This window comes from Podarcis gaigeae, assembly GCF_964106915.1.
Source record: "Podarcis gaigeae genome assembly, chromosome: 3".
Taxonomy (NCBI): Eukaryota; Metazoa; Chordata; class Lepidosauria; order Squamata; family Lacertidae; genus Podarcis; species Podarcis gaigeae.
In genome coordinates, this window is record NC_139680.1 from 63,326,787 (window position 1) to 63,350,502 (window position 23,716).

At 40.1% G+C, this 23,716-nt stretch overlaps 1 protein-coding gene across 3 annotated transcripts in view; it reads left to right on the forward strand.

The window, feature by feature from the left end:
• Positions 1-23,716, forward strand: part of UTRN (utrophin) — a gene marked incomplete at its 3' end in the record, with an annotated part of 327,056 nt that overhangs the window by 66,774 nt on the left and 236,566 nt on the right. For all 3 annotated transcript variants that reach the window (XM_083731575.1, XM_083731576.1, XM_083731577.1), the window contains exons 15-26: positions 333-440; positions 2,327-2,506; positions 3,507-3,682; positions 4,402-4,525; positions 6,619-6,706; positions 7,975-8,216; positions 8,345-8,525; positions 12,667-12,812; positions 14,215-14,427; positions 18,560-18,673; positions 20,479-20,625; positions 22,356-22,526. In XM_083731575.1, coding sequence (XP_083587701.1) covers positions 333-440; positions 2,327-2,506; positions 3,507-3,682; positions 4,402-4,525; positions 6,619-6,706; positions 7,975-8,216; positions 8,345-8,525; positions 12,667-12,812; positions 14,215-14,427; positions 18,560-18,673; positions 20,479-20,625; positions 22,356-22,526 — 1,890 coding nt within the window. The remainder of the gene's footprint in view (positions 1-332; positions 441-2,326; positions 2,507-3,506; positions 3,683-4,401; positions 4,526-6,618; positions 6,707-7,974; positions 8,217-8,344; positions 8,526-12,666; positions 12,813-14,214; positions 14,428-18,559; positions 18,674-20,478; positions 20,626-22,355; positions 22,527-23,716) is intronic.

The following is a 23,716-nucleotide window of genomic DNA, read 5'->3' on the forward strand; positions in this document are numbered from 1 at the left end:
GGAGGTTTGGCTGGTACCTTCATTATACACCTTTAGGCACCAGGCAAAAAAGTTCTTCAACCAGGCCTTTGGCTGATTAACATCTTAAATATCTTACAACCCTTTTAAATGTGTTTGTGGGAGGGAGAGGGGGTTATTGGTCCCCCCCCTTTTGTTACTGTTTTCATCATGTCTTTTGTGTTTTTATATTGTATTTTTATGTGGTGAATTGCCCTGAGATCTATGGATGAAGGGCGGTATACAAATTTAATAAATAAAAACAAAATGCAGGAGAATTGTGTAAATATTCTCTTGGTGGTGTTGTTTTTTAAAATGTGTTGTCTCTTGTGCAGTGTTTGTTGAAAGCCTGGCTAATTGAGAAAGAAGATAGTTTAAACCTGGTGCAAACAAGCAACTTCAAAGATCAAAAAGAGCTTGGTGTGAATGTTCGAAAGCTGGCAGTGAGTATTACTTGGTTTGCATTTGAAAATAGCATCATAACCTTAAATGTTTCATCCTGTTCTACTCCCTATTGTCAATTGGGCATTTTCTCTGCAGTGCTAGAGTATCATCCTTGTTTCATCCTAGTGCTAATTTCATGGTCTACCAAGTTTTCAAATTACTTTCCAAAGACATAGGTTAATACTTGTGGGTTTCACTTGTAGCTGAAGAATGCAGTGTGAAAATCACAACATGCTGTTTTGTGAAAAGCATGTGACTGTACAGTTCATGAAAATTTGCTAGAGAGTGTACAAATTGAAAGTGGCGCTTATTGAAAAGCAAGTATGAAGGCAGTAGTTCAAGACAAATTCTTGTGGATACTGTTGTTTCACCATCAGATTCTCAAAGGAGATATGAGAATGAAGCATCTGACACTAGAATGCCTGAATTACAGTGTTCAGGTGAATGATGGAAATTTGCAAAGATATTTAAAAATCTGTGTTACATTATTTGCATTACGCAACAGAACCAGCAATACAATAAAATTAAGAGGCATAAAACCACTCAACCAGATGAAAGTAACATAACTTAAAATTCCTGGGCAAATAGAAAATGTTTTAATCTGGTTCTAAAGAACATACATTGTTGGTGCCAATAGTACCTCTGTCTACAGCTGAGGACATATGAGAAAAAAGCTCCTATCTTTTATACATACATGATGTGCTTCTCCTAAAGATGGAAAATGGAGGGCATCCTCTAATCTTAATGCATGGGCAAATTGATATTGGAGAAGGCCCTCCTTAAGACTATGTGATACAGCAGTAGATAAGTACCTAGTAATTCTGTTGCGGGAATGCAGAACATGTGAGATGTTGCTCAACACCACCTCCTATCACCCCTGATTGTTGGCCATGCTAGCTTGAGCTGATGGGATATAGAGTGTAGTGACATTTGGAGGGCCACAGGTTCCTCAGCCCAATCTGTTGTATACACAAATAATGATCTTGAGCTTTCTAGGTTTTTGAAGCAGCCACAGCTTTCACTCAAGCAAGCAATTTCCCTTTTACTTCAAGGGGGAAAGTAAAAGGGAGACTGTGTAATATTGTTCTCAGTGATGAGGTCAATGGAGAAGCCCCTTGTTACGTGCGAAGCTCCACAAATGCTTCAAAATTTCTGTGTATGCCTTAGGACTTCTGAATCTTGACAATAGCTTCATATGTGCATGCTACTCAAGGCTCTTCCCAGTTTTCAGTGAAACCAAAGCTTGTGGGTACAGAGTGTGAAGGGGCAGTGGAAATGCACAGGGCTCCGTGATGCATCACATGCTGGTCACAACCCTGTCTATAATGCACAATTGGTATTAGTCGTAGTGTAAGGTTTTCAGCATGGGGACCGAAATGCTGACCAATCAGGGTTCCTCTCCCAGTTGAGACTTTAGGCATGGAGAAGCAGCACCCCCTTCAGGTAATCCTGACTCTCTTGGGAGTTTGTGGATCCTCCTTCATTGGAGGTTTTAAAGCAGAGGTTGGATGGCCTTCTGTCTTGGATGCTTTAGTTGAGATTCCTGCATTTTTGCAGGGCGTTGGACTAGATGACCCATGGGGTCCCTTCCACCTCTACAGTTCTATGGTTCTGTGTTGCTAATCATGATTTTGGTGAGGTGGGCATGGCTAGCACACATGCCACGGGCATTCCTGCTGGCTTTTTCACAGAGATTGTACATAGATACTGAATACATGAACAGGCATAGTCTTTTAGCAAATGTATTAAAAAAAACAACAACCAGCAAAACTATTAGGGACATTTTCACAATTTTATTTTCTAAGAATATACTTTATTAGAATGGGGAATTTGAGCAGAATTGTGCCTTTAAAAGGGAATGGCTGCTCTTGTTTCACAATGTCAGATTCTCAAAGAAGATATGGAAATGAAGCGTCGAACATTAGAACAGCTGAATGAGGTGTCCCAGGATGTGGCACAACTTCTCAACAACAAGAAGGCACTGAAGAAAATTGACAGCGATCTGGAAGAACTAACACAGAAGTGGGACAGTTTAGTTCAGAAACTTGAGGATTACTCCACTCAGGTACCATAAAAATATTACTATCCCTTTACACCTTCCAAATGTCTTTCACTAATACATGAATGTTGACCTATAAAAGTAAAACTAATAAAGAAGCCTGAAGGTCTTTTCTTAAAGGTGTTTAAAATAAAAAAGGAGGGGCGGGGGGGGGGAGAAGGAAGTAAATTGGTCCTTTTCAGGCTTGAATTCTAATCTGATTAGAAAATCTGAAAGTCTAGTTCTAATCTGCACTTGATTTAGAGACAAATTGAATAGTGAGTTGGCTGAGTAATTCAAAATAGTACTGTGCAAAACAGATTGTGAAGTTTCCCAGAAGCATCCTTTAAAAATCACAAGCAAGATGATCATATCTCAGTTTAATAAACAGATTGAGCAAACCTCACATCTACTGCACTTAAGCAAAGTTTAAATGCAAAGTTTAATTGTCAATTGCTTTGTCTCCTAGCTTATTGGAAGCTATTAACCATAGTTTTCCAGTTTGGACATAGTTGGAAGCTAAGGTTAAACTAGACTTCTTGGTTTGTTTGCAAGCAAACAGAGGAGTGAAGTGGCTACATGTGGCTGCATGAAGCTTGTTTGCATCTTGACTTATAAAGATGATTCTGGACCAGTGCAGAATCAGTGATGGGCTGGACAGTGACAGAGTGACCTTGACCCAGTTACCATCTCTCAGGCTAACTAACCTCATGTTGGTATAAGGATAAAAGGCTAATGTGTGATCATTTTTTATCCAACCCTGAGCTCTTCAGAGGGGAGAGCCAGGATAAAAAAATGAATGAAGCTGCGGTTTAAGTTCCTTCAAAACCAATGGAAGGCAGTAAATCACATGCTTAATGTTCTCAGTGAAATTAATTGGTCTAAAACCACTTAACTTCATCTGGATCATATCTGAAGTGATTAGTGTTACTGTTATTATTAGCTTCATTTATCTCTTGTACAAAGATGGCATATTGTATAATTTCGTTTCATCTACATTGATGTCCTCTTCAATTTACCCCTTAAGGTTACTCAGGCAGTTGCAAATGCTGAACCGGCCCAGATTTCACAGAAAGTAATCACAGAAACCATCCTTTTTAAAGAGCAAAGAACAGTTAAACATCCCAAACAGGAAGAATTTGTTCCACCTCTACCTCCATCAAAGAAAAGACAAGCCTGCTTTGATACTGAAGCAAAGAAAAAGTGAGATTTTTTTTCATTGTTGTTGTGTTTTCTCAATCAAGAGGCAATGAGTTGCCTCATTTTCATACAGTGCATGGTAAAAAAAATGCAGCATTGTAAAATACTGCTGTTGTCTGGGGTTTTTTGTCCTATTTAGAACTCTGTATGAAAAATTATTTGCAGTCTTGCAAATAAGGATAGAAGGATGGGTATTTGGGTGGGTAGGCTGCTCAGCGCATGTACAGTAAATGTTTGTTGTTCCTCACTCTTCTCCACTGCTGCCCTGTGTGTGGCTCCTTTTGGTCTCAAAGTACTGCAGCTCATTTCTTCTGCTGAGAGAAAATCAGCAAGTGAGTGAGCAGGTGCAGCAACCATTCACAGTCCACTATTTTGCTCTAGGTCAGGGAAACACAGCAAGTCATCGTAGCAGTTGCTGCATCTACCCTCTCTAGGCCTGTCTGACTCTAGGTACAGGTGATAGAGAGTGCATGAAGCAACAGTTATTTTGCCCCTCTTCCCTTAGAGATCACTACAGTTTGGCACAGGAAGCCAGGCGAGTGCCATATTGCCGATCTGGTAAAATCTGAGGATTCTTCAAGCATTCAAGACTACACTAGAAAACATTTTATGTGCATGAACATGTTACTTCAGGGTAGACTGAGGGTTGCATTTTAATAAAAAAAGATGATGACTGAATGGAGAAGAAATATAAGAAAATATTATTCAATCTCTTATACTAGGCTTGATTCTGAAATTGCTGAGCTGTTGAACTGGATTTTGAAATCAAAAGCTGCCATTCAGGCCATAGAGATCAAAGAGTACAGGAAGATGAGAGAGACTTCAGACATGAAAGAGAAACTGAAGGTAAAGTGAGAAACGGGGAGGCATTTTCACTGAAAAGGTTATTTTGTCAGCTTAAGCTTGCTGTCAGCTGGGGGTAGAGTCTGATCTGGTAGCTTCCTGTGGATTAAGTTCCATTATTAAAAATCTTTAGAGTTTGGCCAAGGTTCAGTCCTCTATACTGGTTATAAACAATACTGTTGAAGTTGTGGCAGGACATCCATAGAGCTTTAATGGGCATTTCCTTTCCTTTTCTACTCCTCATACTATTTTCCATTTTCGTTTTAGAAGAGGAAGCTGCACATTGTGAGTTGTAGCACATTTTAAAGACAATTTATTCTTAGAAATGGACCCAGCAGCAATTCTCCCCTGATATTTCTGTAAAACTGAGAACCATGGCAAAGTCTTGATTTCAGCCCAGAGAGGCATCTAATAACCTTTCCTCCTGTGAAGACCAGAGATCAAAGTATTCTGTGGGTTAGATAATTGGAGTCTTGTTAATGCCTGTGTAAGTTAACTTTAAACAGCTTAATTAATTACACCACCACAGAGAAACCTGAAAGTACATCCCATATGAAATAGATTTCACACATTGTCAGACAGAATAAAATTGTATGACTCATGGGGAGTTTCTCCCCCCACCCTCAAGCCTTGTAATGCATTGTGCCTGTTTGCTTTAATCCTTGATAAAACTTTATGTCTCTTATCTGGATCATTGCTAAATTCTATAGTTTAATATAACAGATGTCCGTGTAAAAGGCTACATACTAGAATGCTGCCCGAGAAGTGTCAAGCTACTTGTTGCAACAATTTTTATGTTCAGCATTATTCAGAAGGTACATCAAGTGGATTTGATACTTGCCTTTCTTAATGTACTCTTTTTCCATGAACCGGAAGAGCTTTCAGTCCGTGTTCTGTACCGTGTTACTTTGCAAAGACTTGATCTGAAGCCTGTGCCAGCATGATTTCTCTGTACAGCAGTATGGGTCCAATGAGATAGAGAAGTTTTCTTTGAATATCTAATCTGGAGGACTAAAGTGTAGAAAGCGATAAATAAAGAATGGGGATGGAGACAAAAGGCCCAAGAGGATACCAGAAAAGATGTGAGGATTATGAAGAGCTATAATGCCTAAACATTCTAATTTATTTATAGATAGTTATGTTTATGTAGGGACGCAGGTGGCGCTGTGGGTTAAAGCCTCAGCGCCTAGGACTTGCCGATCGAAAGGTCGGCGGTTCGAATCCCTGCGGCGGGGTGCGCTCCCGCTGCTCGGTCCCAGCGCCTGCCAACCTAGCAGTTCGAAAGCACCTCCGGGTGCAAGTAGATAAATAGGGACCGCTTACCAGCGGGAAGGTAAACGGCGTTTCCGTGTGCGGCTCTGGTTCGCCAGAGCAGCGATGTCACGCTGGCCACGTGACCCGGAAGTGTCTCCGGACAGCGCTGGCCCCTGGCCTCTTGAGTGAGATGGGCGCACAACCCCAGAGTCTGGCAAGACTGGCCCGTATGGGCAGGGGTACCTTTACCTTTACCTTTTAGTTATGTTTATATGTTCATGGAAAATATTTCAAAATAGGTTACTACAGTGGTACCTCAGGTTAAGTACTTAATTCGTTCCGGAGGTCCATTCTTAACCTGAAACTGTTCTTAACCTGAAGCACCAGTTTAGCCAATGAGGCCTCCTGCTGCTGCCGCGCACCCGGAGCAGGATTTCTGTTCTCATCCTGAAGCAAAGTTCTTAACCTGAAGCGCTATTTCTGGGTTAGCGGAGTCTGTAACCCCAAGCGTATGTAATCTGAAGCGTATGTAACCCGAGGTGCCACTGTATTGACTTTAAAGCATTCTCATCCCATCAAATGTGTTCTATACGTGCCTAATCATAAATAAGTATCTGTTGAATGATACTTACTTGCAGGTAATTATGCATAGAACTACAGCATTAATTTGTTATTTTACTATAAATTACCCTTACTTCCTACCCTTTTGAATACTGGATTAGGAGCTCCCAGAAGGCTCCTAGGTGGACTCATATCTAGGCAATTTATGGGGCCAAACCAGTTACTTTTTTTAACAGATAGGTTTTTACTTTCAGTGTTGAAATGTTTTTTTAAAAAAACAGGCAATAGAAAAAGAAAGGACTGAAAGAAAGAAAGCATTGAATGAACTGAACCAGGTTGGAGAAAATCTGATGGACCAAATGAGAAAAGGTAATCATAATAATAGCATGATGCAAGTACTTTGCATTACTTGCTCTTGTCAAAACTTGGAGTTTCCAGAAGCTACCAAAAACACCAGAACTATAATAACTGAAATTTATGAAAGCACCAGTTTCTCCTTCACTGAAAGCTGCAAGACCTCAAAAGACATTCTAGTGTTAGTGAGTTGAAAACGTTGATTTCTTATTAAGATAACTTGATTATAGTCCATCTTCATTCCAGACTGTTACTATTGTTAAGTCACTTTATTCATGGAAATGACATCTATACAAATAAAAGACAGGTCTAGCAAATCCTGCCCCACCTAAAGAGGCCAGAAATACTTTAAAAATCATCCAGGTCAAGGGCCAAAAGCCCAGGTAGAAAAAAGAAATTGCTCGGTGCTTAAAACTAGGCAAAGGTAGTGTTAGGCGAGCCCTCTCTGGGGAGAGAATTCCACAAGCAGGAAACTGCCACTGAAAAGGCCCATTTCTCAGAAATGGCGCCCTTCCTGTGGAACGCCCTCCCTTCAGATGTCAAGGAGATAAAGAACTACATAACTTTTAGAGGACATCTGAAGGCAGCCCTGTATCGGAAAGTGTTTAATGTTTGATATTTTACTATGTTTTATATATGCTGTAAGCCGCCCAGCCAGATGGGTGGAGAATGATGATGATGTCATACTCCAGATCTCCTGTGGAAGGGGACAGGAGAAGAACATATTTATATTACATCCTGTTTGCTTCTTGGCATGTTCATTTATTGGACTTATGCCATGCTCATCCACCCATGTGCTCAGAGCAAGGTACTCTAAGGTACTCAGAGCAGCTTACTTAGGGCTGGCACACAAGAGGAGATTCTGCAGGCACCTATACTTGAACAGGTTCATCATATGTAAATTACATCTGTATTTGGATTCTGCTCTGCCTCTCTTGTCTAGCCTACCAATATATACCTATTACCATGAAAAGGCACAGTTATGAACTACTGAATTCCTAGTGAGATGCTTCTTTTCACTAGGTAGCTGGGGAAGATTTGTGCAATTAAAACTGAATTAGTCAGGTGATGGTTGTAGAAAAAAAAGCATTTTTTAATTTTCATTAAAAAAATGGAATGCGGGTGAACTTAAATCATTCCATATGTTACAGTTTGCAAGTGATTGACAAGGAAACCATTGTTACTATTGAGCCTGATCTAAGTAAGCTTATAAGAGAAGCATGTATTGTTGTGTTGGTGAATACTGCATATTAAAACAGTTTTTATTTCTTTTGCTTGTTCAGAAGGGCTTCCTACTGAAGATGTAGCGAATGCCCTCGAGAAGCTGTTGGCAGAGTGGAAAAGGGTAGGCTGGCACTTGGAAGAAGTTGCAAGAAAAGTGCAATGCCAGGATGAAGTAAACATTTATTTTAGGGAAATAGATGAGCTTGATAAGAGTTTGCGTGAAAAAGAATTATGGCTGAAAGAAAAGTCTGCTTCATCGTTGCAACAGCAACCTTTAACAACTCTAAAGGAGTTGTGCCAGGTAAACTTGTTCATTGTGAGATGCATAAACAAAATGGAATTATAAACTGAACCTACAGTGGTAGGAACCCAGTGTTGTTTAAATGATGATAATGCCTGTGTGTGTGTGCTTATACTTAACTTTCACAGAGGGAACACAATGACCTATTAAGTCTGAGTCCCTGGATTGAACAGCTGAAAACCCAGGGCAAGGTCCTTGCATCCCAGCCGGGTGCTCCAGACTTTACTGAGGAAAACATAAAGTCTTTGAATGATCGCTTCAAGTCTGCTCAACAGAAACTGGAGGGTCTGTCACAGCAAGTGAAGAAAGGTGTGTTTTTATTTAATATGTGGACGTGTTTTTTTAAAAAAACATTTTCCCGCTTACAATATATTGCTTTTTTTTGCTTGTAGCAAAAACCTTAGAATTGCTGCTTTGTGTTCACCACAGATTCTGTGTATAAATTATATAGTCTCGCTGGAAGCATGGCATAGATTTTGTAGCTCCTCATAAAGGAATAAGCCCAATTTCTGTTTTCTCTGCTTGCTATATAACAAAATCATTTTCTTCATAAAAGCAATGCCTAGATTGCTACTTTTTGGATGCAGGTCATTTATAAATGCCACTAATTTTGAAAACAAAAAAAATTCCTTCCAGTAGCACCTTAAAGACCAACTAAGTTAGTTCTTGGTATGAGCTTTCGTGTGCATGCACACTTCTTCAGATACACTGAAACAGATGTTTCCAGACCCTTCTATATAGTGAGAAGGTGGGGAGGGGTATTACTCAGAAGGGTGGTGGGAATGGGTGATTGGCAGATAGCTGTGATGAGCCTGTTGACGACTCTTAACGACTGCAATAGGTCTTACAGGAAAAAGCAAGGGGTGAGAAGGTGAAAAATGGCTTTTGTCATGTATAATGAGATAAGAATCCAATGTCTTTGTTCAGACCAGGTCTCTCCATGGTTTTAAGTTTGGTGATAAGTTGCAATTCAGCAGCTTCTCTTTCCAGTCTATTTCTGAAATTCCTTTGTAGTAAAACAGCTACTTTGAGATCTTGTATAGAATGTCCTGGGAGATTGAAGTGTTCTCCTACTGGTTTCTCTGTCTTGTGATTCCTGATGTCCGATTTATGTCCGTTTATTCTTTGGCGTAAGGTCTGGCCTGTTTGTCCAATATAGAGAGCTGAAGGACACTGTTGGCATTTGATGGCATACACAATGTTAGACGATGAGCAATTAAATAGTCCCGAGATGGTATGTGTGATGTTGTTGGGGCCAGTAATGGTGTTGTCCGGGTGTATGTGGCAGCAAAGTTGACATCTTACACCCGGACAACACCATTACTGGCCCCAACAACATCACAACTTCAGTGTATCTGAAGAAGTGTGCATGCACACGAAAGCTCATACCAAGAACTAACTTAGTTGGTCTTTAAGGTGCTACTGGAATGATTTTTGTTTTGTTTTGACTATGGCAGACCAACACGGCTACCTATCTGTAACTGGAACTAATTTTGAAGGTGGTTCAGAGAAAAATAGGAAAACACTGAATTGCCTACAGAGATGTAAAAAAGATGTATATGCTGTTTCTGCATATATAACTTAACGACATTTTAAAGAGACAAATTTATCTTTCAGCATTATTTATTTCAAGGTCAGCTTACCAGTCTCATGCTATTGGGGGTGGTCTATGTAGAGCGCATTTAAATATCACTGTCTAAAATAGTAGCGCTTAGTTTTATGTATAATGTATGAAGCCATCCAGTATGTCAAAAACACAGGAACTGTCTTCTCCTTCATTGTCCTTGGACAGGAAGACTTTAGTGAAATTACTGCTATGATAATTTAATTTATATCCTGCCAGATCAGATATTTGCTTCAGGCAACTAAATGAACGCCATACTTTAAAAAATACTGCTTAAAATCATCAGTAAACATCAGCTTAAAATGTAAGTGTCAATGTAACACTCCAGTGAAACCAAAATTTCAATACACGTAAACTTACACAACTACTTAATGTTGCTTTAGGTCCCAGCTTTTCCATGCAGTTAGTATTTGCCTGTGCTCCTTTGTATTTCTGTACGTTTGGATCTGAAGTCAAATGCTCCATTCTGTAAATGACGAAGAGTTCCATTGACAGAAGCTCTTTCCATTGATGGAATGAAATGTTTAGATTCTTTATATTTATTATCCCACCAGGCCTGATAGCTTTCTCTCAAACTTGAAAAGTGAACTTCATGGTGTGTTAAGGATGCATTGCAAATTTTTAACAGATTAATACACAGGCAACTGGTGTCAGTTTGATGTTTAATTTTTTATGCAGTTTTGATTTTATGTCCACAAGGTAATAACTGTATATTTGTAATGGAGAAAAATGAAGATTCCATAGTATTTTAAGAAAAATGTGCTCAGGTACTATTGTGGCAGAATAGTTTGTGAACTCCTTTGGTCTATTCCTGCCAAGTTATGCTTCTGCCAGCCTATTAATGCTCTGTTCCCGGTCTCCAATAAAGGGATTACAGTTTCATCCATATTGTGGTGAATAATCATTTGGTTCTTTTTATATTTTTTAACCGAAGCACCTCAACTGAGAAATGCAGTAGCAAAAAGAATTATATAAATATTATTATTTATCATAGTGTTAGTTCAGAAGTGCAGTGTTGTACCATTGTCCTTCAGTTTTCAAACACAGAAATACAATGCAAAATCAGTTATTTATCAATTGCTGCCTTAGGCTTTTTTAATTTTTTTTTTAAAACTTAACCGTAGTGCTGTACTCCATAATTAGGGATTTAAAGATATGTAGTTTAATATAAAGGGAAACTGTCATTATTCAAACTAACCTTGATGTTTTTATCATGTTTCTCCAGAATTTCCAAAAAAAGGGTAAACTTACTGGATAGTGTGATTGATTCTTATAATCATATATATATCCTTGCTTTCTTCTTTTGGTTTCCTGCATAACCTGAGCTTTTACAGTATTGTAGGAGTTACTTGGTTCAGAACATATAGGTCAAAATATGCTTGAGGTAAATGCTATAGCCTGCAGCATTTGATGGAATAAAAGAGAAACATTCAGGAGGGCAATTGAGGTTTAGGACAAAAAGATTAATGCTTGATATATAATAATAAGGGCCCTGCTGGGTCAACCCACTTTTGCAAATGGAGTTCTTGAGTATTTATCCCCTCTGAACATGGAGATTCTATATAGCTATCATGACTAATAGCCATTTGTGCAACACTTCTCTGTGAATTTCCCTAAAGCCATTTCCCAGCCACCTGAGCTATGGATATAGCATCTTGTGGCAGTGAACTGAATTCCATAAATTAACTTTGCATTGTGCAGAGAAGTAGGTTATTTTGTATATCCTGTATCTGCTTCGTGTCAATTCAACTGGATGACTCTTGAGTCTGTGAGAGACAGATGAAAATTCTATCTCTTACTCCACAGCATGGATATTTTTATAAGCCTATATGATGTGTCCCTTTAATTGTCATTTTTCTAAACTAAGAATCCTCAAATGTGTTAGCCTTCCCTCATAAAAAGAAGGGATTATCAGTATCCGAAGTCACTCTTGTGGTAATTATAGATGTGACTTAAGCAGCACATCCAGCCAAATGTTCAGTGGCTTCCATGTACAACTGGCAGTGTTCCTTGCAACATTTCTAGGGGAGTTGGGTCTCTGTCCTGTTTTGCAGCATAATTTCCATTAGATGAACCTCTGCCAACCCCACATATGCAGTCAAGAGGAGAACTTTTATTTTAAATAAGGCAAAAATGATATGGTGGCCATGTTCACATGTAGCAATAAACCCAAGAATCTGACTTGATTAATCATAAGGTGTATGTGCTGGTGCAAGCAGCCCAATCACTCCTGCTGTGGCCTCGCTTTATGCAAGCAGATAAACCAGGAAGGTGATAGTTTAGTGTTATGCCCAGGTTTTGGGATTGTTGCTTGTTTTCCCCTAATGAGCTAGGGTTCATACGTCAGAAACAAACCGTTAAGACTGACTAGTGATCTTAACTTGTTAGTGAGAAACAAATCACAATCCTAACAAATCACAAAGCCTGATTCAGACATAATCTTAAGCTAACCCCTTCTTGAGGTCTTTTTTAACCAGGTCACATGAAGAGAGAAGCAAAGTGGGCCAAATTGGACTGTGTGCACCTGCATACATCTCACACACAATATTGTGTTTTAAGCCAAGATTTTTTGGCTTGCTTTTACCCCTGAACACAGCCAACACAACTCTGGTGTGCTAGTGAGCTGCTCTTTCCCCTTACAAATCAGCTCTGGTGGTTTGGAGAGCCCCAAGAACAGTATTTGGTGGGAGGAGAGAGGATATCATTCTTTGGGGCAAACTGAAATGCTTCTGCTGACTGAATGTTGAATTCCCCTGTATGCCTTTTTTTAAAATAATAATAATAATAATAATATTCATATCCATTACGTTTTTATTTTGAAAGTAGAATTGGAAAGCCAGCCTTCTAAGGACTATTTGGATGCTTTGAAAAAACTGAAGGGTGAGCTGAATGATTTGGAAAGCAAGGCACAATCTGTCATGAATGCAGTGAATGACTTTAGTAAAGTTGAGAGAGCCTTGCAGCAGACAAAGGTATGTTCCCTTTTTTCACTTCAGCAAATTTAAACTCAGACACAGCTGTCTATAGTCAGCTTGGCTTTTTTTATGCCATTGCATTTTAAATTAAGCCGACTAACATTGGTGTGTACCATTGGGGTGTGGGTGCGGAGAAGAATTAGACTTCTCCCACAGTTTTAACAGGCTTATATGTGAAAACTGTTGCTCAGTAAGATAGGTGTGACAAGCAACATGTGTTGTGTTGTATAAATAGTTGTGGATGTACGAAAAACACAGGCCTAATGTGAGTGGTGCATTCAAAATATGCATGCTTCCTTTTCTATAGTTTCAGGCAAAATAGCAAGTGTTAGCTAAGCTGTTTTGCCTAGCAGTCAATCAGACCTCCCATGTCCTTGCAGAGCATATGGGAGGGAAAGAAAGAACTAGACAACAATAGGTTCCACAAAACTGGACACAGCTTTCATAAAATAGCATCGCATCCATGCATTTACAAAGATCAATGTGGAAGAAATGGTTCTAATGCCCCACTCCGCCCATATTAGCTACTCAGGGAGACCCACATGGGTAGCCAGCTGAAATACCTTCCTGACACCAAAGTTTTCAAACTTGATGGATTGTGACCCATTCCCTGGGTTACAAATCATGTGTATCTGCCTAAAGAAGGAGGTTTGATCCTTTTTGCTCACCCCACCCTTCAATATGTATTGCTGGCCAGTTGGATGCAATGGTAGGGAATTAGGGCTGCAAATCATGCCTTCCTGCAGGAGGAGAGGGATGAGGGCCAGTTTCTTTTTTGCCATGCCAATTGATATACTGTGCCAGCTGGTAAGAGTCAGGAGTGGGGAACTGCAGCCTGCTTGCTTCTTTTTTCTGTACTTCCTTTCTCCAGTAGAAAATTGTGCAATTTCAGAGCTGTTTATGGATTTCTTCCCCACTGCAGCTATGTTTTTTGGTTGGGGGTGGGGCATAGAAAATCACTTGATCAGGTCAGCAGTAAACGGATTCACCACCCATAAATAGATTTGTCTCAGAAAACCTTTTGCCTCACTTTTCTCTAGAACAACTATCCTGTGAGTTGTAATAGAAGCAGCTGGACATGCAAGCTGGAGGTCCTAGGAGCCTCATTTTATGTCCTGTTGTCCTGTCAACAGAAACATCAGGACTTTTGAATGAATTCACATGAAAAAAAATCCTTGTGGCTCTGGAAATTATATTGACACAAAACCCATTTTGGCATGAGAAAATATTGTTGGGCATGAGAAAATATTGCTGGGTGACACAAAGGCCACATCCATTGTTATATTTTCTTTGTCGTGTTGTAATATGTATAGTTAAAGATGATATATTTTACACATAACATGGAATTGCTGCCATGTGCAAAAGTGAAATGTATTTCTGTTTAATCCTTTCCCTGCAGACGATCTGTGAAACTCTGGAAAATCAGAAAAGTGTGGTTGATAAACTTGCTGCAGACACACAAGTCTTAGAGAAGCATATTTCTTCTGAAAAATCAAAGCTCTACAAGCAAGAATTCAAGTGTTTGCAGGGATACAGGGACAAGTTAAATATGAAGGTTTCTAAAGATGTTCATCTACTGGAAGAAATTATTTCCAAATTGAGAATATTTGAGGTAAATATATGACCACGATTGTGTGGGTCAGTCATCCTGCTAACAGGACAGAATACCATCAAATTAGGACATCAAAGTAAATCTAGGAGAAAATGAATGAATACAAACTCTTATGGAAGTTCCCATTTGAACGGGGTTGGGATCACAGGGTTTATGCCTTTTGATTATGGGAAATGTTGTCTGAGGCCACAATATTCTGAACTAAACCACAAGTTGTTAGCGGCTTTAGAACAGGAAAAGAAATACCTGCCTTGACTCATGCTAAAGTTAACGCTAATGCTAAATTGTAGAATTTTTGTTTCTAACTAGTTAATTGCCAAAAATGGACCTTGACTTGTTACCTTATTCTGGTTTGTTTTCTTCAGAATATTTATGAGCATAATCTGTCTTCTGAGGGACGGATGTGCCACATGGTCAGATTAACAAGAGAGGTGAATAGTGGGCTAGATTTGAGCATGAGCCAGAGAGCAAGGGCTATATTTTCACATTGTTGTAATGAAAGAACAAATGGACCAGAAAGGAAGGGCTGCATTTTCACATTGTTCACTCATTAGAGCAATGCTTGGCAACAGACTGAATGTGCAAAGCAATGGGCAGGGAGGAATCAGATAAAGCCAAAGCTTTGTGCCTGGTCAGCTGGGTGGATGTTGGTGATGTCAGTGGATATGGAAAGTATACAAACAGATGAGTATCAAAAGAAGGATCTAATGTATTAAACAAAGTAAAAGGTTTGGGGGGAAGGAATGAAATCAGTACCTTGAGGTTTTGTAATGAGAAAATAGTGGTTTTGGTGAGGGAGATGGAAGACAAGTTGCATGGGGCCAGAAGCAAAAATTGAGGAATGTCAGGACAGCAAAAGGAAGTGGCATGTTTTATGATGGACATGGAGAACCTCTGGCACACAGGCCTGATTAGGCCTGGCACAGATCCCAGTTTGGTCTGCAAGGCCGCTTCCTCAAAATCATGCCCGCCTCTCCCACTCATGTCATATCTGACATCAAGTGTGGGGCAGACAGAGATGTGCCTGCCAGCATACTCTTGATTGTTCCTTTTCAAGGGAGGTTGACTGCCAGCCAGCCGAGCCCACTGGGATGACATTGGAGCAGAGCTATACATTGAAAACTCTCTTGCACAGCCAACCCCTGCTGAAATCAGACCTTGATGTTCTAACAGATGCTACTTCAAGCCTGCTGGAATTTGCTGCACTAGGGAGTTCTCAATAGGGCTTCCTCACACAGATGACCCCTGCCAAAAGTAGGGCTCAAAGTCTGCACAGATCAACTGATAGACTCAGAATTCAGGTCCACTAAAACCTCATCAAGAATCACTGGTGCAAATGATCACTACCAAAAAGAGAGCTTGATGTCGGCACCAATCAGCTGAGTGGTGCTGACTTCAAGGCTTACTTGGTGGGCTTGAATTTTCCTTTGTAGCACTATTTGAATTAAAGTTGTGTGTCATCTGACATCATAATGACATCAAATGATTTGAACAGTGACTGGCCTGTCAGAGTGACCCACTGTGGGCAGGGCAACCCAGCATCAGCACCACCATTGTTTTGGGAGACTAAAGGCAAGTTGCTCCACAGATATGGTATTTATAGGTGCAGATGGGGCAAGAAATCATTTTTGGAGGCTGGGGGACAGAGGGACATAGCGACTCTGTTGGAGCTAAAGGAGAAGGTTGGGTTCACTATGGTGGAGAGGAGGGATAATGACAGTGGAGATGTGGCAGCTAGAAGTCAGGAGGGAAAATCATCAAAGGGATCATGAGAAATCCTTGGCCATAAGATGTCTACTTTAGGTACATAAAATGCCTTGTCAATGTTAGGCAATATATAAATAGTATTTTGGCTGAAGAATATTTACTGCTCAGTTCTACAGGCTAGAGTGTATCTCTATTGGCCTGTAGTGAATATCCTTGGAACTACTGTGTGTGCTCCCTGTTTTGGAAACTTTTATTCACAAGCAAATCAAGTCAGCTGAAAAAATGCCAGAAGCTGGAGGTAGAACAAAAAATGCCAAGAATCTGGACATAAATTATCCCTCTGTATCAAGATGCAGAGCACAATAGGTACTTTGATGAATACCTAGAACAAGTATCCTTTAAGATGGCAATATATATGCACAATCAGCAAAGAATAAAAATGAGAAGCATAACTGAATTCTGGTAGAGATATTTCTAAAACCACTGAGGCTGATCATATAGTTGATCTAAAATAGAACAGAATTTAATTCCCAACCCAACTCTGCTGAATTCAAGGCTCTCTAGCCTGTTCACATCCTTCTTGACTTCTTTGTTGCCTTTTGATACAATTGACTATCCTCTTTTCTACTTTATTCCCTTCACAACCTAAACCTATACTTGCTCTCAACTGATTCTTTTCCTACTCTTTCAGGGATTTGCTCTCTCTTAACTTTTTCCCTTGTAGGCCCTCAGGGATGTTTGGAGTCCCCTGGTCTTCTGTTTCCCTGCATTCTTGGTTTCTGTGGTCACCTCAAATCACATGGATTTCAGCATTTCCTATATGATGCTGCCCAGCTGTCTACCTTAGAGCTTCCACCTTTATCCAGTCCTGTATCTCCATTTGTGCATATGCATTTCTCCTTGAGTTCTTCATTAAACTCATGTTTGGTCTCAGACATATTGAACCTATCCCTCCTTTTCTTATATATCCATTCACAGTGGCATCACCTATCCAAATGTCTATATTCTGGTCAGAGTCCCTGCCGTCTCTATTTTCTTTGGTACCAACCTCTCTGCTTCCTTTTGTACCCACTTGTATTTGCATACCAAGTGGGCCGCAAGAGTAATTTGACATTGAACCTGTGGGCTCCACAGTGCCCTGTCTTGTAGGAGGGGGAAGGCAAGGTCAAAATTTGACAGCCCCCAGACCTGGTGCTGTCCTCCCAAAGCTGGATAGGTGAGGTACCTGGCTTTGGGAAGGAGGCACAACGTTCTGTCAGAGTCCTGGAGTTCTCCCACCTCCTTCCCAAAGCTGGGAAAATGCTAACTAGGTTTTGGGAAGGAGGCAGGAGGACTCTAGGACCCTGTCCTCACACCTCTTTCTCAAAGCCCAGTGCCGACATTGGAAAGGCAGTGCAAGGGCTGCAGAGGAGGCATGAAATGTTGCTGAGGGCCACCAAAAAGGGGCCTCAAGGGCCACATGCAGCTCTTGGGCTGTGTGTTCAACCACCCTGCACTAAAATTACTTTGTCATGTCTCCCTTCTCTGGAACTTATTAGAATACCATGACACCATGCCTCTTTCATATCACTGAAATTTCAAAGCTCATCTTTTGTATGAAGTGTTAGGCTCTTGGGGCAGTGAGTTCTCTTTTTTGTTGTAGTTCTCTAAGCACCATTCCATTAATAGTGCATTATTGCTGCTGTTGGCAATTGTAGTGAAATGTAATTATTGGGTTGGATCCTAATTTCACCTCCTGTGAACAAAAGGGCTCCTTCTGTCAATGGAAGGTTTTTGATTCAGTGAAGGATCCTGCTGACAGAAGGGGGAGGAGGCAATCTACCAATTTTGTGCTTTTGCAAGCAAAGTTTGTGTTCATGCCAGAAGGAGCTATGTTTACAACTCAGATTTTGCAGACAGTATGAAATTATGCTTTTATTTCACAAGCCAGTTGCTTATTGCTCTGTTTTCAAAATGCCTCAAACCCTTCAAACCCATGTTCTATGCTGGTACAGAAGATTTGAGTGAGCTGCTATGTTTTACCCCCACTTAACGGAGTCAGTATGCTTCTGAGTGCCAGTTGCTAGAAATCACAGATTGGGGGGGAGCAGTGTTGCTATCAGGTCCTGCTTGTGGACTTTCACAGGCATCTGGTTGGTCACTATGAGAAATGGATCCTGCACTAGATGGGCCTTTGGTCTGATCCGCCAGGCTTCTTTGTGTGTTTTTATTTCTCTTCCTCCAGTGTTGGTGCCATTTGTCCAGAATTTGGATTATTAGTTAGTCTATAATTGGGTTTTTGGTTAGCAAATCTTTACATGAGCCTGACAATGGGGGAAAAAATAAGCAAGTGGGAATTACTATTGTATTTGGGGTTTTCCAATCTGGAAGACAAATAGATCAAAACAGTTAATTACATTTCTTAACTTTTTTATGTTCTGTTCAGACGGATTCAAAACTGGTTCAGAAGTGGCTGGATGGTGTAAAAGACTTCTTAATGAAAGAGCAAGCGATCCAAAGGGATCCTGAAGGCCTTCAGAGACAGCTTGATCAATGCATGGTAAGCCCTGCTAATGTAGAACAGAGTTGCTTATTTACCTCTGTTATTCTTTGGCTACTTCAAAGCATTATATAGTGCATTTCATAAAAACCCCTCTCTAAAAAACAAAAAAGGATAAAGCAACACAAAAGTGTGTTTTGCATTCCTTTGTTCCCTGATACCATGGTACTAAAATGCAGTTGTGGAACCTCGTTTTAAAAATTTGACAGCCTGTTCAGTATTACAATATAGATAGGAGTACTAGAACTGTCTCACTTCTTTTTTTAAAATGAAGATTTCTAACAGAGAGATAGGTAGTGTGTAATCCTGCAAGATCTTCAGAGTAGCCTATAATTAGCTGGAGCTTTGCCCATGTGGAGATGCAGTTGGAATAAAAACAAAAGAAAACCAACATTGGTCATAGGGGGATTGGGAGAAAAGTGCAGTTGTGCTGAGATTATATGAATTGCGCCATGCATTCAAAAACATAAAATTATGGGCACACTTTCCCTAAAGTATAGAGGTATTTCAGTACGGTTAAATCAAAGTGTGAGGTTAGTACCCTCCATAGTATATGATTGCAGCCATTATAACTGGCTTCCAAAAATCTGCCTTACCTGTGTGCTTGGGTGTGCCTGTCATGATATTTGATCATATCCTCCTTTTGAACAGAAGACCAGACCCACATATTCCAAGCTTATTTAGAGTTTACTTGCTTCCAAAAGTGGGTTGCCATCTGGCATATGGGGCTGCTATTCAAGAAGCATAAGATCAAAGAAGCCTCTTTTGGGCACAGGGACTGTTGCACAGTTCTTTGCATATTACCGTATTTTTCGCCCTATAGGACGCACTTTTCCCCCTCCAAAAATGAAGGGGAAATCTGTGTGCGTCCTATGGGGTGAATGCAGGCTTTCGCTGAAGCTGGAGAGCGAGAGGGGTCGGTGCGCACCAACTCCTCTCGCTCTCCAGGCTTCAGGAAGCTATCAGCAAGCCGGGGGAGCCCGCGGGAGTTCCTGCAGGGCTCCCTAGGCTGCGGATAGCAGCCTGCTTCCCGGAGTGCGGGGCGCGCTGAAAGCAGAGCGCCCGGTGCTTCGGGAAGACATCCGCAGCCTGCTGCACGGAGCATGGGGAGCTCTGAAGCAGAGCGCCCCGCGCCTCGGGCAGACATTGGGCAGCCCCACAAGTTGGGGGGACAGCGGGGAGGTGCAGCACACCATCTCGCTGTTCCCCGACCTGGTTTGGATTCCCCGACCAAATAACTAGGTGCGTCCTATGGGACGAAAAATACGGTAACCAGCCTAGTAGCTGTAAGGTTTGTAGTTGACTGAATTTATCACTATAGGTAGTGGGGACAGAGCCAGATTACCCTTGATACCCTTTTGAGTCTTGTCTGTGAGACCATTCCTGAATAGAGACAGACAATGGCCAAAATCCAGATAACTGCTCAGGAAACTCCATGACATCAACAGCCCATCATAATATATGACACACATTTTCTTTGCAAGTTGAGATTTTCACAAGCCATTTGTAATGTAATATTTGTGTGTGGGCAGCAGCTGCTCAAAGCTATTCAGAGAAAAGAATTCCCTGTAGTTGAATACAAACCCTCACACACCTGAAGAAGCTCTCTGGATTGGATCCATTTTCAGACTCAGATGAAAGTATGCAACTGGATATTTATTTTAAAATAATTTTGCATGTGGAGTAATTTAGGAGTTATAAAAAATAGAATCAGAAATATTTGTACGATGCCTTCGGAAATGGACAACATTTCTGCCTGCATCCTGAAAAGTGGTTGTTAAAAGTGTTTTCTCTCTTGTGATCAGCTGTTTGTTACTGAAATGGAGAAGACTGAGTTGTCCTTAAAGGAGATGAAAGAAATAGACTCTGCTTTAAGAGGCCAGCCAGTTAATGCCTGGGTGAAATCTAAGCTGACAGATGTCCAGTCACAATGGGAGAGACTCAGCAAACAGGTTAGTCACTGACAGCATTACTCTTTATTTGCATTGTCTTGTTCGTCACTCTGTATTCATAGTACTGTATTAGCTTTCTTGTATACATTGAAATAACAGACTTGGTAGCCATATAAATAATATATTTAACATGTATATTAAAAGACAATGTCTGGGTCTGATCAGTGCCTGGATGAGAGATCATCTGAGAATCTCACAAGCACTCCCTTGAGCTCCATTATGGAAGAGATGCAGGGTGTAAGTGTACTTAGATAAGTTAATAAACATTAACAGGCAACAGTCCACCCTAAAACACTGAAACTCTGTTAACTGTTTGGCAGTGAAACCACGAGACTGCTGTCTACTACTGGTTTAGCATAGGAAGGTTAGAGTGCAAGCTGTGATCTGGAATGACACCCTGTTCAAATCTCATCTTAGATATGAACTTTAGGTAGACCTAGCGAGTCATTCTGTCCCTTGGCCTCAACACCACCACGTGGGATAAGAATAGTGATTTATCTTCCAGGATTATTGTAATGGTTGCTTATCATGTATGTATTCAGCACTGTATACATTATATTATGTAACAGAATGCCAGACGCCACCGACCATTTCCAAAGGCACCATAGGCAAGTCATCTTTTGACAAATAGTAATGCAATGGCTTGGCAAGGCCTCTCTGGGTGGAGTATTCGTGGCCACAGTGTGGCCACAGGCCCAAGACTTCCTTCACAGTAAACTTCCTTAGAGGAGGGGGTGGGGTTCATCTTTATAACAGAACTATTTTATGTCCTTTCTCTTCTTGGTTTTGCTGCTGGACAAATGCTTGAGGGCCATGGGATCAATAAACACCAAAGTAAATCATCTTGTTTGTAACTTTGTACAGCATAATGTTTCAGCTAGACTGCCTTTTTTTTGCTATCTAATAAATCAGTGTCGTCTTTTCCAGCCACTGAGACCTTTTAGGTCTTGCCTGCCCATGTTTTCTGCCAGACCAAAAAAAAGAGGAGTTTGTGACTAGCAAAAAAATGACAGATCAGGTCTGCTGCTTGTGCTGGTTGAATGCTCATTTTATTTCTTGCCCCGTTAGACAATACTGCCCCAATTTAAATTGTGTCTGTGGAATCTGAAGTTTAATTTACCCAGATAGGTATTTCTTTTTATTATATTTTAGGAAGCCATTCCTTAAAAGGCCAGACATTTCAACTATTGCTTGGCATCCTTCAGTCTAGGCAGTACCAGTGGGCACATATTTATTCTGGATAAGATTTGCATTGGAACCTCCTGTCCATTTAATATGTGTAACAGAATATGTGTAATATGTGTAATATGTGTAATATTTAATATGTGTAATATGAAGTAACAGAAACCTAAGCACATGTAACAGTAAATTGTGGTGTTGATTCACTCCAATAAACATCCTGTTTGAATGATCCATATCCTAGGGATGTTCAACCATGGATTTGTTATTATAGAACTTAAAACTATAGCAAACATGCTATAGCTAAAAATAAGCAGAATAGTATTCTATTACATCTGTCAGTTCTAGTAAGCTGTGATGAAAGATCTTTTTTTGTAACCATAGCAACAGTATTTGCCAGATATTTTATAATGCAATAATTACTTTAGAAGTGAGCTGCTGAAACTTTCAATCCTCTGATATTTATACTTTACATTGAATCAGTGCTGAGACTCTCTTCAAATGATGCAGATAGCTTTTACCTCTCTGTGTGTTTTTGGTTGAACTGCTAGATCATTAGTCAGAAAAATCAATTATCCGAAAGTCAAGAAAAAGCTGTAAACCTCAAAAAGGATTTGACAGAGATGCAAGAATGGATGACTCAGGCCGAAGAAGAATATTTGGAGAGAGATTTTGAATACAAGAGTCCAGATGAGCTGGAAAATGCTGTGGATGAAATGAAGGTGAGAAAACATGATTGTGCGAAAGGTTATGTGGGTCTCTAAGTTTATGTGCAAATTATCCATTATTAAACAAGAAATTGCTTTTTTGAATTGCTTTTATGAGTTTTTGAATTTACTTTTTAAAAAATTTTAGCTGTAGAAAACCCCGAGTGAATAATAGAAATGGGTGTGGTGTGATGTTGGAAAGTAGCTTAGGTTTCAGGAAATGATCTTTTATAAGGCTTTGTGAAAATGAAACAAAATGAAAAAATGAACTGTGAACGTCTGTGTCTAAACCTTTTTTTGGAAGGGAGAACGGGATATGAATTATGAAATACTGGAACTAATCAGTAATGGTGGAGGAGATCCTATGTAATTTTGAGAAGTGGATCTTACTTGGTCTGGCACTATTTTCTTATCTTGGCCTAATGGTTTTGGACTATTGCTGGAGTTTCAGGGCAGAAGCAGAAGTTGTAGATCTTGCTATGTAGCAGGATGAGGGACAGAAGGGGTTGAAGCTATATGTTTTCAGAGTGCAGAACTGAATACAGAGTTAGCATATTTGATGAGGGAACTTTGCACTCTCAAACTGAGAGGAGGCATAGGATTCACTGTAAGTAGGTGCATTTCCCTTTTTCTGCCACCACCACTTTCATCCAAACTTGTGTCATGATCTAGCTTTTTGTCAGATATTTTTAATTGCAGTATCATGTTGGTATTTCAGCTCTGTGGCAGAATTGGAAATAAGACATGAGATGGGAGGACCACCCTAACAAACATATTTTATGTGGCTACTCACCTGGGAAATGTTTTATTGAATTGCTTTAAAATGTTATGAATGCAAAGGATTTTTCTATAGTGTTGTTTTTGCAATTTCTGTAACACTGTTTTGGTAAAAATATTAATGAATTGAAATGGCAATATTCTGGCTATGAAAGATAGATCATGTTCAAAGAAACGTCTTTGCACATTATGAAATCTCATGCAATAATAAATTATTTCAGGTGCTACAAGAGTCTTTGTTATGTTAGAAATCATGTCATTTGACAGCATGATGAACATGACAGCATGATGTGATAAATAATACAACAGAGCATCAAGTGAAACTTCATGGAGCACAATGGTTCTGTTCCTGCCAGCTTCTATAATGAAATATTGAAAAAAATTGAATGAGTAGAAACTTCCATTTGTATACTAAAGACTAAGACTTT